We start from the raw sequence: 13,089 nt of genomic DNA on the forward strand, positions 1-13,089 counted from the left end.
TTTGATGTAAATTTTAAACTTTTCTGGCCCAGTGGTTTTCTAGAGAATTTTCAAATGACCCCACAATATTTCTTACCTTTTCTTCATTACCTCCCCTTTGGAGGGAGCATGACCCTTTATTTGAACAAATTTAAATCCCCTTTACCCAGAGATAATTTGTGCAAAGTTCAATTGAAATTAGCCCAGTGGTTCTTGGGAAGATTTTTAAAAGAGGGAACAAAATTTTCACTAAATCTTAATTATTTCCATTTCAAAATGGGTGTGGCACTTCATTTGAACAAATTTGAATCCTCTTTACTCAAGCATGCTTTGTGGCAAGTTTGGCTGAAATTAGCCCTGTGGTTCTGAAGAAGAAGTCGGAAAATGTTAAAAGTTGACAGCTGGATGCCTGACAGTCAAGCCAAACAAAACATGATGACAAAAACAGGGAAGTGGAAGACAATGAATGGACCATATTTTTACAGTTACTCCTACGAATGTTAGGGATACATCTGTCATTCAAATTTATTTCTTCAGTAAATGCGGTCCACTGTGTTAATACCATCTCTAATGGCTGACAGACAGAGGCAAAACCACATGGCATCGACCCTCTTCTCAAAGGAGGGGTTTAAGTTTAAACTATATTTATTTTACGACGATTAACAAACAAATTCTGCAACTATATTAATGCTTTTTGTTGGTTTGGATTTTGGCTTGAAGGGCAGGGGCTGACAAATAATTTTTTTAAGTACTTGCCCTCGGGCAAGTGGTTAGGCAAAATTTACTTCCCCAACTTTTCAATCTACTTTGCCCCACCAACATTGTACATTGTGGTAGAAATTTTAATTAACACCCAAATTAAAATAAAATGTATACAATATTTGTGTTCTTTATTTCACTTTTCTCAAACTTCATATTCTTAGCCAAGGGAATCGCGTTTCTCTGGCGATAGTAAGTTGTACACAACGCGTGAACTTCACTGATTTGGTGAGACTTCAGAGATTCCACGCGAAAGAGTTTGAAACCCTTAAAAAATGAACTCCCTGCAAATAGTGCAGTACAATTTGTTACTTTCCACATCATATGTCACCAACGGCCACATGTCCTCCCATGATTTGATGTAACACCGCTTCCTGTGAGTTTTCTCGTACTTTGTATTTGCATGCTTTGATACCAAAGGTCCAGGATTTTCGTTGTTATTAACGTCACCTAATTGCTAGTCATCGCGTGTTTCCGAGCCTTTTCGCTTGACTTTAGTTTTAAATTAGTCCATACTTGGATCTGCGCCGCAATGTCAATACATACGTATATGTTGTTTTTTTTTACGCCTTTTGGCTTTAGCTTCATTTCATAAAGCGTTTTTGTGACTAAAAATCGTCAATGTTAACTCATACGAAAATCTATTTTCATTTCCAATGTGAAACCGATAGTTGTGGTTTAAAAAATCACTTGTCCACGGGGAAGTTCCTATTTATTTTTTACTTGCCCGATTGGAAAAATCACTCATCCCGGGCGTCAGGCAATGGGATTTGTCAGCCCCTGAAGGGGTCATTGATGTGGGAGGAAAATGGAGTACCTGGTCTGGTGGAAACCCGTGTGTCAGAGGGGCAACTAAAATAACCTCTCACATGCAACCACAGCCGATCATGGGGATCAAACTCGGGTCGCAGCAGTGAGAAGCGAGTGTGTTAACCTCTATATTACCCGGACAACAAGGGGTATACTATAAATTAGAAGAATGGGTTTGCTAAATAATGTGTTTCTGAGCAAAAATAAGTAATGTGTTTCTAAGCAAAAAGAAGACAGAATTAAAATCCTTCTCCTAAATCTGACAATAGGCAAAGCATTACCTCAGCGTGTGAGTGACTAAGAACATCTCTATGATGAGGAATGGGTAGGCAAAACTCTCTCTCAGAGGGGGGGTCCACTGGACCCTGGTGCACTGCAAATATCAATAAAAAGTCCACAGTAGTCTTGGACTTTAGAATAATATACATGTAGCAATTATTCATCTTAAGGACTCTTGATACTACAAATATAAAATTCCTAAATAAAACAAGATTTTGTGTTTGTGAAACACATATCCCCCCCCCCCCGATAATTGCCAATTCCAAAGATGGTCAAGGTCACAAGGACAAATACCTTGGTACCAGTAGAAAGATCTTGTTACAAGAAATGCTCATATGCAATGTGAAAGCTCTAATATTTACCATTTAGAAGTTATGACCAATGTCAAATTTTTGAAAAGTAGGTCAAACTCCAAGGTTAAAAGGTTTAGTACCAACAGAAAGGTCTTATCACAAGGAATACACATGTGAAATATCAAAGCTCTAGCACTTACTGTTCAAAAGTTATTAGCAAGGTTAAAGTTTTCAAAAAGTAGGTCAAATTCCAAGGTCAAGGTCACAGGGTCTAAAATGTTGGTACCCATGGAAAGGTCTTTCACAAGGAATACACATGTGAAATACCATAGCTCTAGCACTTACTGTTCAAAAGTTATTAGCAAGGTTAAAGTTTTCAAAAAGTAGGTCAAACTCACAGGTCAAGGAATTAAAACTTTTCGTACTCATGGAAAGGTCTTGTTACAAGGAATACTCATGTGAAATATCAAAGCTCTAGCACTTATTGTTCAAAAGTTATTAGCAAGGTTAAAATTTCAGACAGAATTACAGAAGGACAGATGCGACAAGAACAAAATGCCCTCCGATCTTCGATCTCAGGGGCATAAAAAGGGGCTTGTAAATTTTCTATTCTATTCAAAAGTTGAAATATATATTATCTCTCCCTAAATTACATATAATTCTATATATCAACTTTTCCTCTTTATTCTTTTGGATTTCAATGTACATGTAATTACGAAATCATGGAAATAACTTACATTCCATATGGTATATTGTATTCATTTTACTTATTAAAATGTAAATTCAGTTTTCATTTTCATCATTTTTGAAAAAAAGTTTGTTTGTAGCAAGTGAAGTTAAATACTATTTACAACTGATGCAGAGCAAATAGAATGCATTAAAGTAACTGTAGTTAGAAAATGGTACAATTAATTTTTTTTTCGTCAGGAGCACATTATGGATACAATGTTGATGTGACATACCGACAAACTTTCAGAAGACAATGTTATCCTGAAGTTACTGTTTTCTAGATAGTACAAAATGACCTATCAAGAAGATAATGGAAGTTCAGGTTGAGTGTAACACTTCACTTTGAACACTAAGCATACAGTACCTCGCCGTGGTTATAGAAGAAGGTCGCCACCGTCAGAATTCCTCCGTAAATATTCCCACTACAAAAAAAACCCAGCAGAGATTGACAAAACAATGGAAAAGAATTTGAATCATTTTATAGGACTGCTACATGTACAAACAAGTCACCGAATAACCTAACAATAAGCATATACAATAATGTTTGCCTAGAACTACTGTGGTTCTAAAGTAGTTCCATTCATAAAGTTGTCATTTCAAATCCTCGGTATTTTTTCTGTATAATTCATTGAAACCACCTGGAAAAAATCGGACGGGGATTTCGCAATTCATGAAAGTTTTATTCAGAGATGTGACACGTTTATGGCGGACATTTGAAAATGGCGAGTTCATAATTATATTCCTACCCCATCATACAAATTTCGTGAAGATCGGACAACATTGAATAATTGAAGCATTGGGCAGGAATATCCAATAAAGAACAGTTTCAATGTGTCCTGCTGGAAATGTCTCTAAAACATTTGCAGAACCCCCTGGAAAAAATTGAGTAGGAGTTTTTCCCCAGAAATTTGATGCATACTTGGTGGCCATTTTGAAAATGTGTGTATGCGTGTGTGTGTGTGTGTGTGTGTGTGAGAGAGAGAGAGAGAGAGAGAGAGAGAGAGAGAGAGAGAGAGAGAGAGAGAGAGAGAGAGAGAGAGAGAGAATCGATCATATTTACAAATGAATGTCAGTATTGAGAAACAGCAAGTAAACAAAACATGTATTCTAGCAAAGTTGAACCTAGTACAACTGCTCACTTCAGGGAGTGTTTGAAACTCACTAAAAAATTAGCTAGACATGCAGGGCTGACTGCTTGTAAAAGTTGTTAGCCCTGCCAAAGACATACTAACCCTAAGAAAATAAATGCATCTTTAAAAATTACTTTTACATGTTATACTACATGTATCTATCTTCTAATGAAGTAGTCCCGTGGGGATCCCGGTTAGAATTAGTACAGTGTATATACAGGGGTCAACATTTACGTTTGTCCGCTTGTCTGGTACCAGTGGAAAAACATTTCGGACAAGTGAATATTGATGGGCACTTGTCCGATTGGACAAGTGCTTTTTTATGTAAAGAAGTCTCCAAACAATTTTGTGAAAAGTTTATCGGTAGTTAAGAGTCGGAAGTACATGTATAATGCATGGAAAATGAACTTTGATTGCTATGTAAACTAGATGAGTCAAACTCAATCGGGATTGGTGTTCACTTATTGCGTACTACTTTCAATCACCCATTGCAATCTCTTACCAGAGAGCGTTATGCTACGCTCCACAACGTAGTGCGCCTTCTGGTGAGAGAATGCATCAATGGATCTTACGAAGTCATTGATTCAAGATGGGAAGTCTAGATAAAATTTTGTTTTATGCGTTTGTTGTTTTTATCAAGATAATAAGATAAAAAACAATCAATCAAGCAGGTATAAAAATAGACTATATATTAAGTAAATTAAATACAGTTTTCAAGTTGACGATATTATATCCTTTTTAAAAAAAATTGAAGTTCGGACAAGTAAATATCTTTGTCTCTCGTTCGAATGGACAAGTAGGAAAAAAAGTTAATGTTGAGCCCTGATATATATACATTTTCAGATACATCGACAAAATTTTCAGGTGAGAAGTGAGAAAAAAAGGTCTATATATTCGCAACCTACATTAAAGCAGTCCGCTATTAACAAAATTTTCATTTCAAAATAGAATATGTTTTGAAATCAATTTTCACTATCTAACTTGTATATAATTTTTAAATGTCAAAATTAAAATGCAATTGGAATCCAAATTGGGGACTATTTAATAGGAGCACAACCCTTCATCGAAATTAAGTTCATGAATATTGGAACACGTACCTACCTTAAATATACACCAAATAAGAAGAACACGGTCATCATTAAACCATTGAGAAAGAAGACAGCCTCCACATAGAAATAGGAGGGTTCCCCAAGTCCTACAAAAATTACACTACAAACGTTACAAAAGTTACACTTATAACAGTTACAATACAGAAGTTACACTATTATAACAGTTACATGACAAAAGTTACACTACAAACGTTACAAAAGTTACACTTATAACAGTTACACTACAAAAGTTACACTTATAACAGTTACACTACAAAAGTTACACTTATAACAGTTACACTACAAAAGTTACACTTATAACAGTTACACTACAAAAGTTACAACACAAACGTTACAAAAGCTACACTACAAAATTACATTACGAAAGTAAATCTATAACAATTACATTACAAAAGTTACACTATAACAATTACACTACAAAATTTACACTATTATAACAGTTACACTAGAAAAGTTGCAATACAAGAGTTGTGCTATAACAGTTACACTACAAAAATAACACTCCAAAAGTCACACTACAAATGTTACAAAACTTACACTACAAAATTACATTACAAAAGTTACACTAAAACAGTTACACTACAAAATTTACACTATTATAACAGTTACACTAGAAAAATTACACTATAAGAATTACACTACAAAAGTCACACAAAAACAGTTACATTACAAAAGTCACACAAAAACAGTTACATTACAAAAGTTACACTATACCAGTTACACTACAAAAGTTACACTACCTTCACAACTCTGTACAGGTGTCATTCCTTCCCCTCTGTTGACAGTCCAACACATTTTGGTCGGCTTATTCTGGGCAGTCATAATAGTGTCATACCATCGGTATCCTATACCCAGAACAACCTGTAATACATCAGAAAATAACATCACTATACACTAACATAGCAACGGCAGGTGATGAAGAATTTTTCAGACAGATTGGAATGCAGATAATTGCAAAGATTTTTTGTGATTCTAAGTTCTGGATAAAGATTGAACATTTTTAACAATTTGTAAGAGAGCTAATATTGTATACCAGTCCTACCTCTTGGTACAGATTGAATTTCTACAGGACATTAATTGTATATGAGTCCTAACTCTGGGTACAGATTGAATTTCTACAGGACATTTCTACCTTTGGGTATAAATTGAATTTCTACAGGACATTTCTATCTCTGGGTATAAATTGAATTTCTACAGGACATTTCTACCTCTGGGTATAGATTGAATTTCTGCAGGACATTTCTACCTCTGGGTATAGACTGAATTTCTACAGGACATTTCTACTTCTGGGTACAGATTGAATTTCTACAGGACATTTCTACTTCTGGGTACAGACTGAATTTCTACAGGACATTTCTACCTCTGGGTATAAATTGAATTTCTACATGATATTCTTACCTCTGGGTATAAATTGAATTTCTACATGATATTCTTACCTCTGGGTATAAATTGAATTTCTACAGGACATTTCTACCTCTGGGTATAAATTGAATTTCTACAGGACATTTCTACCTCTGGGTATAAATTGAATTTCTATATGATATTCTTACCTCTGGGTATAGACTGAATTTCTACATGATATTCTTACCTCTGGGTATAAATTGAATCTCTTGAGGACATTCTTACCTCTGGGTATAAATTGAATTTCTACAGGACATTTCTACCTCTGGGTATAAATTGAATTTCTACATGATATTCTTACCTCTGGGTATAGACTGAATTTCTACATGATATTCTTACCTCTGGGTATAAATTGAATCTCTTGAGGACATTAATCGTGTCAGGGTACTCGGTAATGTTGTCGTACATAATCTCATTCAATCCTTTCAGAAATGTTGGTGCTTCTATGATGGTTTTGAAATAAGAAAAATACAGGCCCTACAATAGAGAGAAAATATGTATGTAACAGTGCTACTTTTAAGAACTGAAAAAACCCCAATTAATATCTTCAATTACAATTATCAATATCAAATTAAATTGATTAAAGTGTCAATATTTTCCATTCCATGTTTCACCATAATCCCCAAGTCAAGTTAGTCTCATTAATTTTTTTAATATTGCTTTTAATATCTAGCTAAAAGACAATTCTAGGTTATTTACAAACTGTTTTAACGTGTATTACAATCATATGCATGTACCATAAGTTTTTATGTAGGACATTGCTGTTATTACCTTGGTCTCTATCGATTTCTAGTCCTGAAAAGATTCCTGTAACTCTAATTTCTAAACTTTCTTTCGGTTTCTAAACGGAACTGACAAGTCACTCTTTATGACACTACGTCACAAGATCGTGATTTAATTAAAGTTATGCGAAATTATTTGTATCGATCAATTTGTTTGTCTATCATCATAGCTCAGTGGTTAAAGCATTGGGCTGATGAACCGCAGATCTAGAGTTCAAATCTGCCAGTCTTTTGTTCATATTTGTTGAAATAATTTTTTTTGAAAATCATATTTTTATCCGAATTTGCATATTTTATGCCTTTTTGGCATATATACTTATCATAAATCATCATAATCTTTCATGATTAAATCAATTTGTGCTGATTTGAGAAAATATTTCAGGGTGTAGTGAGCCACCTTAAATATCCAAGTTTTATGTGGGGAAATTATAGTTTCAATCACTATGCCAAAAAGAAAAAACTGAAAATGTAACCTTTAAAAAATTGTTTTATTACTTATTCAGTTTATCTAACATAAGGTTATCAGTAATAAAGATTGAAAATACATGTATACACAACGAAGAAATATATCTAAACTTTTTTTTATTTAAACACTATTTTATTTACTAATAAGTAAATGGGATTGGGCAGCAGACATAACCTATTTCAGCCCTCTCCCTGCATCAAACATAACCCTTGTTAGACAATAGGTATTTATAAGTTGATGGACAATTTGTCCACATTAACTCACACTGCACACTTGGTCTGTATTAGCTATGTGGTTTTGTTTTCATATCATGTGACGTGGGTCCTTCTAACCGCACAAGTTCACACTGAATTTCTTTATTTGTATAATCAAACCCATACATCGATTTCTGACTTCTAAATGTCAATCAATCCCATCTTTTACTTACCATTTCAGTTCTGAACGACAGCTCCCTCTCCAAGTTGGATAGATGCGAAAAATGCTTATCTCTCTCAAACATCCCATACACATGGTTTCTACAAATCAAGGTTTCTAAAAATTAAAATTCTGTCAATGAATAACTGTTTTAGCTCAGAAATAATTAAATCACAAACATAATGTACTTTAGTATCACTTCAAAATTCAAATGTTGCCAGATTTAATTGCTGATAAATATGTGAATATAGAAAATATTTCAATACCAAGGCAATCAAAAGGAATTACAAACCTATGCATATATCCAACGGTTATTGCTACAAAAAAAATAAAAATAGAAGCATTTAATAAAAGATAAATGTTTGTATACACATAAAACTTGTCAAAAACATTTCCCATTAAAAAATTAAATATATCGTTTTTTGTTAAAAAGTCATATGTGACGTTTCTCAATAATATATAATTCTTTGTGACATTTCAGGGTACAATTAATGCACTTTCATCCTATCTTGTTTCTACAGTAAAACTTGGGTTACATTAACAGGTTAGCATATTCTAATCCTGTTTGTGATAAGTAAAACTGTAAAGTCATCTCTGATGACCAATGTATTACAGAAGGTTGCATGTATGGTCGTTACTAACTTACTAAAAAAAATTGGATTGGGGATTTACAACCTTTGATCTATTAGGTATTCTATTCTCTGTTGATCTTAGTGAAATTGATTACATAAACTTTGGACTCCAAATTCTGAAAATTACTGCACTTATTGAGCAGTGGAATAGAAGAATTCTCACTCCTATTGGTCAAATTACAGTCATTAAAACTTTGCTAATCCCAAAATTAAATCATCTGTTTATATCAATTCCTATGCCAAAAAGGGAGACAATTTCATATCTATGTAAAATAAAGTATGGATTACTATGGAAATCTAGTATAGATAAAGTCAAGAGGTCTGTGATAACACAAGACTATCTATCAGGGGGCATGAAAATGGTAGATATAAACAACTTTATTACATCCCTGAAATGTTCATGGATTAAGAGACTTACAAAATCTTGTAAACCATGAATGAATATCTTTTTTGCAGTCTATGGAAAAGATATCTTAAAGAAATTATACGGCTTTGGTGATAGTTTTATTGTAGAATGCTTACTTAAAGAAAAGAATACATTTTGGAAGGATGTTTTGAATTCTTGGCTTTATTATCATTATCATTATTATATTCATTTTATAAAGCGCAAAATTACCTATAGTTTCTATGTAGTTTCCTATGTGAAAATTAGACAGAATCCTCCAAATTTAAAAAGCAATTTTCAAAATATTCCAGTGTGGTACAATTCTAACATAAAATAGCTGGTAAACCAGTTTTTATCAAAGACTGGTATGAGAAAGGAGTTAAAGTTATTCAAGATTTTTTTTATGATGATTGTAATTTCTTAACCTTAGATAAATTTCAAACCACTTACCATCTCGAAAAAGGATGTGTAATGAAATATAATAGCATTATAACAGTAATTTCAAAATACTTAAACTTTGTCTATTGATAGACATTCAACCTAAAGTATTCTTAATCCATGTATGCCAATATTTTTTTAACCAGTTTTGTTGCATGAAAAATGCTCCAAAATTATTTACAATGTTTTGAATGAAGAAGACGATATCCCAACTTCTATAAGCAAGTGGAAGGCTGAATTAATTCCACATGGAGTAGATGATTTTTCTGTGCAAAGTGTGTTTAAGATTTGTTTCAAAACAACAACTGATTCTTCAACTCAATGGCTACAATTTAGAATTTAACATAGAATCTTTCCTGTTTCAGGGGTATTATCTTAAGAAAATTAATGTTAAAACATGTGACTGCTGTAGATTTTGTACAAAAAATGTAGAAACAATGATATATTTTTACGTCATGTGATATAATCCAAACATTGTGGAGTGAGTTGAGTCTTCATATATACAGAAAGACTTCAGAAAGAGTTGGTTTTAATGTGTCCAATATCATATTAGGTGAATTTCCATTGTCGTTTAATAACAAAGTTATTAATTTTATAATTCTATATGTCAAACAATACATATTTACCTGTTTAATGCAGAATAAAGAACCAAACTTGGTTGGATTATTATGTCATCTAAGGTTTAAATACCATGTGGAAAAATATGCTGCAATCCAAAAGTTTAAAATGTACAGCTTTGATAAAATGTGGACCAGATGGAAGTTTATTTTTGATTGATTTTTTTTTTATTAGCTACTTTTCACTTGTGTTTGTTGGGGGGGATGGGGGTCGTCTTTTTTATTTTATTTTTTTCTGGGTTTTTTTTTTTGTATAGCAAGTAACCACAGACTTAATAATTCTATTAAAGAATGAATGAATCAGTGTGAGAGGGTAGTATATGTATGCATATATGTGACAAAAACTGAATAAATTATATAAAAAAAAAAAAAATGTTAGAAATGTCGCGTACAACCTTAACATGTCATTTAAACAATAACAATTCAATTTCAATTGTAATCATAACTTCATTGGTTCGTTTGACAACATTCTTTGTGCCACATAAATTGATTTGACATTTCAAATCATGACACATGCTGTTCTAGGAATCAATTAAGTCACATCACATTTGGTCCCTCCAATTTTATAGACAAACTCTGAGTCATACAAAATTAAATTCTCCTTTCTAATTGTTTGTTGAATTTTATTAAATGCCACTTAAACCTTAGATTACATGTATAAGGAATGAAAGTAATTTCTACTCATTTTATGTAAATTATATATATTAAAATAGTTGAGACATTAACTTACATTTTTTGATAGCTAGTATAGGCGGATCCTGTAGTTACCCTCATATATCCCCCTTAATATTTAGATGTTACTGGTTGTTTAGCACAAGGGGAATTTCATAAATAAAATAAATAAATATATTTTAAAGTGGATTCTAATTTACCATATTTAATCGTATTATGAAGGCCAATGACCATTTCATGCTTCGCTCGGTCAAACGGTCACACAGTATATATTAAATTTCTTTTCTCGAGATACAAACCAGGGCTCGAACTTAACATATATGCCTGTCAGTCTGTGACTGGTTAAAAGTCTGGCGGACTGACATACATTTGTTTTAGTCAGTCCGATGGGACTGGTAAATTTTCTAAATTGTCAATTTGGAAAACATACTTATGCAGGGCTTTCACTGTCCTTTTTGGTGCAGGGTTCGAGTCCCATTAGAATGGGAAAATTATTGATGTTTTGGGTCAAATTGGGAAATTTTACTTTTTCGGGCCTTGTCGAAAATGCGCAAGAAGTTATAAGTAAAATCAAATCTAACACGATTTAATAATTTTTTTATACACACAATGTAACAGTTTGTGATATTGGGAATTTCTAGATAAGTAATGGAAAATTTTGGGGGGGGGTCCCAATAAGCAAGTTCCGAGATATCAGCTCTTCTGTGATGGAGGTACGTTTAGTGTTCTGTTGAACGCTTGGGTGGGTACAAGATCTATACCGTGCATATATTATAGACTAGCTATGTCAATAAGGATAAAGGTTATGAAAGCGTAAATTTTGTTTATACCAGCCATTGGTATGTACATTAAACTGACCATATCAAGAATATTTGTTTGAATTAAGCCATTAAATCAAATAAGAAATCTATTTTTTATTCCCTCTTCTGCACGAGTGATACTTTAATCAAAGAAAGATGGTGATTATCAGTTTTTGTTTGAGCTATTTTATTATCAATTACTCATAACTTACTAAAATTGTGTGTCCCTGCACTTTGGGTGGTTGCATGATGTCTGGTAAACATCCTTTCAACAATATATGAAGACAACGATAAACATTTGTACCTACCGCGTCTGCATGAAAATACATTTTGCGTCTCGCTGCGCGTAAGAGTTCAACAAAGGGAAAGAACTACTGGGCAACTCGGAAATTACGTATTGGGAGGGGTCCGTTTATCGGACCCAATTAAAAGAGATTGACGGCCCCATTTTGGAATCTTAAACACACATTTGGCATTCCTCTGTAGATATCAGTCTATTCAGATGAACCAGATTAGTAAATATAAATCTCACATAAGTGTTACAATATTGTCTGGGGCATATCAAGTTTAATTTTGTTATTTTAATAACATGAACAACATATATGTTTATTTATTTCTGAAAAATTCTGGTGTACTGGTAAATTTTTCTTCGGACTGGTTGAAATTATGCCTTATCAGTCCGGCTGGACTGGTGACGCAGAAAGTGTTTTTCAAGCCCTGCATACGACCCTTTTCATGGTTAATCAAATTACGTAGATCGATATCGATCTACGCATTTATTGTTGACACGCAGAATAACTAATTCAGCTGCTAATCAATTACACACAGAGGGTGAATAAGTGCGTAACAACAATATATAAGACAGTGCGGAACACAGTGAACAGAACACAGGAAGTTGCACTAAGTCGGCTTAGTTCGGGGGATTACGTGTACAAATTCACTACTTAGCTCAAGCATGAACACCTTAACCACTTACCAACAGTTGCTATAAAAAATTTGTATAAAGCATCGCCCACATTTCCATGTCCCCCTTTGTTTTCAGCTCTTTTCGGACTATATTTCTTTCGTGTTGCATTGCTTGATTCAGAGTTTGCATTAGCGTTTTGATTTTGGTGCCTTTTCTTTGCTGCCATTTTATTTACAAATTAATTTGTACCTTGTAAATTCGGGTGAAAATATTTTAGTAGCCACCAACTTAAAACAGTTTAGATAAATTCTTCAGGTAAAATTAGGATAATTGCACAAAATATTATATGATTTTAGTTCTGATGAGACATAATTTTACCATTTTTGCCACATTGATATATAGACGAAATCATTTTCGTACACTTTATCTAAGAAGCTGAACGCAAGTCATTCCCTAAAGACAATATAAATATATCCTAATACAACAA

At 33.2% G+C, this 13,089-nt stretch overlaps 1 protein-coding gene across 2 annotated transcripts in view; it reads right to left on the reverse strand.

Moving 5' to 3' along the window:
• Positions 1-12,836, reverse strand: part of LOC125666883 (probable C-mannosyltransferase DPY19L1) — a 44,602-nt gene extending 31,766 nt beyond the window's left edge. For both annotated transcript variants that reach the window (XR_008799372.1, XM_056152086.1), the window contains exons 1-8: positions 12,672-12,836; positions 8,444-8,468; positions 8,165-8,252; positions 6,829-6,966; positions 5,829-5,949; positions 5,081-5,174; positions 3,214-3,271; positions 1,830-1,921 (exon numbers count right to left, since the gene is read on the reverse strand). Coding sequence is in view for 1 of the 2 variants with exons in the window: in XM_056152086.1 (XP_056008061.1) it covers positions 1,830-1,921; positions 3,214-3,271; positions 5,081-5,174; positions 5,829-5,949; positions 6,829-6,966; positions 8,165-8,252; positions 8,444-8,468; positions 12,672-12,828 (773 nt within the window). In the remaining variant the exon portion in view is untranslated. The remainder of the gene's footprint in view (positions 1-1,829; positions 1,922-3,213; positions 3,272-5,080; positions 5,175-5,828; positions 5,950-6,828; positions 6,967-8,164; positions 8,253-8,443; positions 8,469-12,671) is intronic.
• Positions 12,837-13,089: the final 253 nt, after the last annotated feature.

Source organism: Ostrea edulis, chromosome 10, assembly GCF_947568905.1.
Source record: "Ostrea edulis chromosome 10, xbOstEdul1.1, whole genome shotgun sequence".
In the NCBI taxonomy this organism is placed as follows: domain Eukaryota; kingdom Metazoa; phylum Mollusca; class Bivalvia; order Ostreida; family Ostreidae; genus Ostrea; species Ostrea edulis.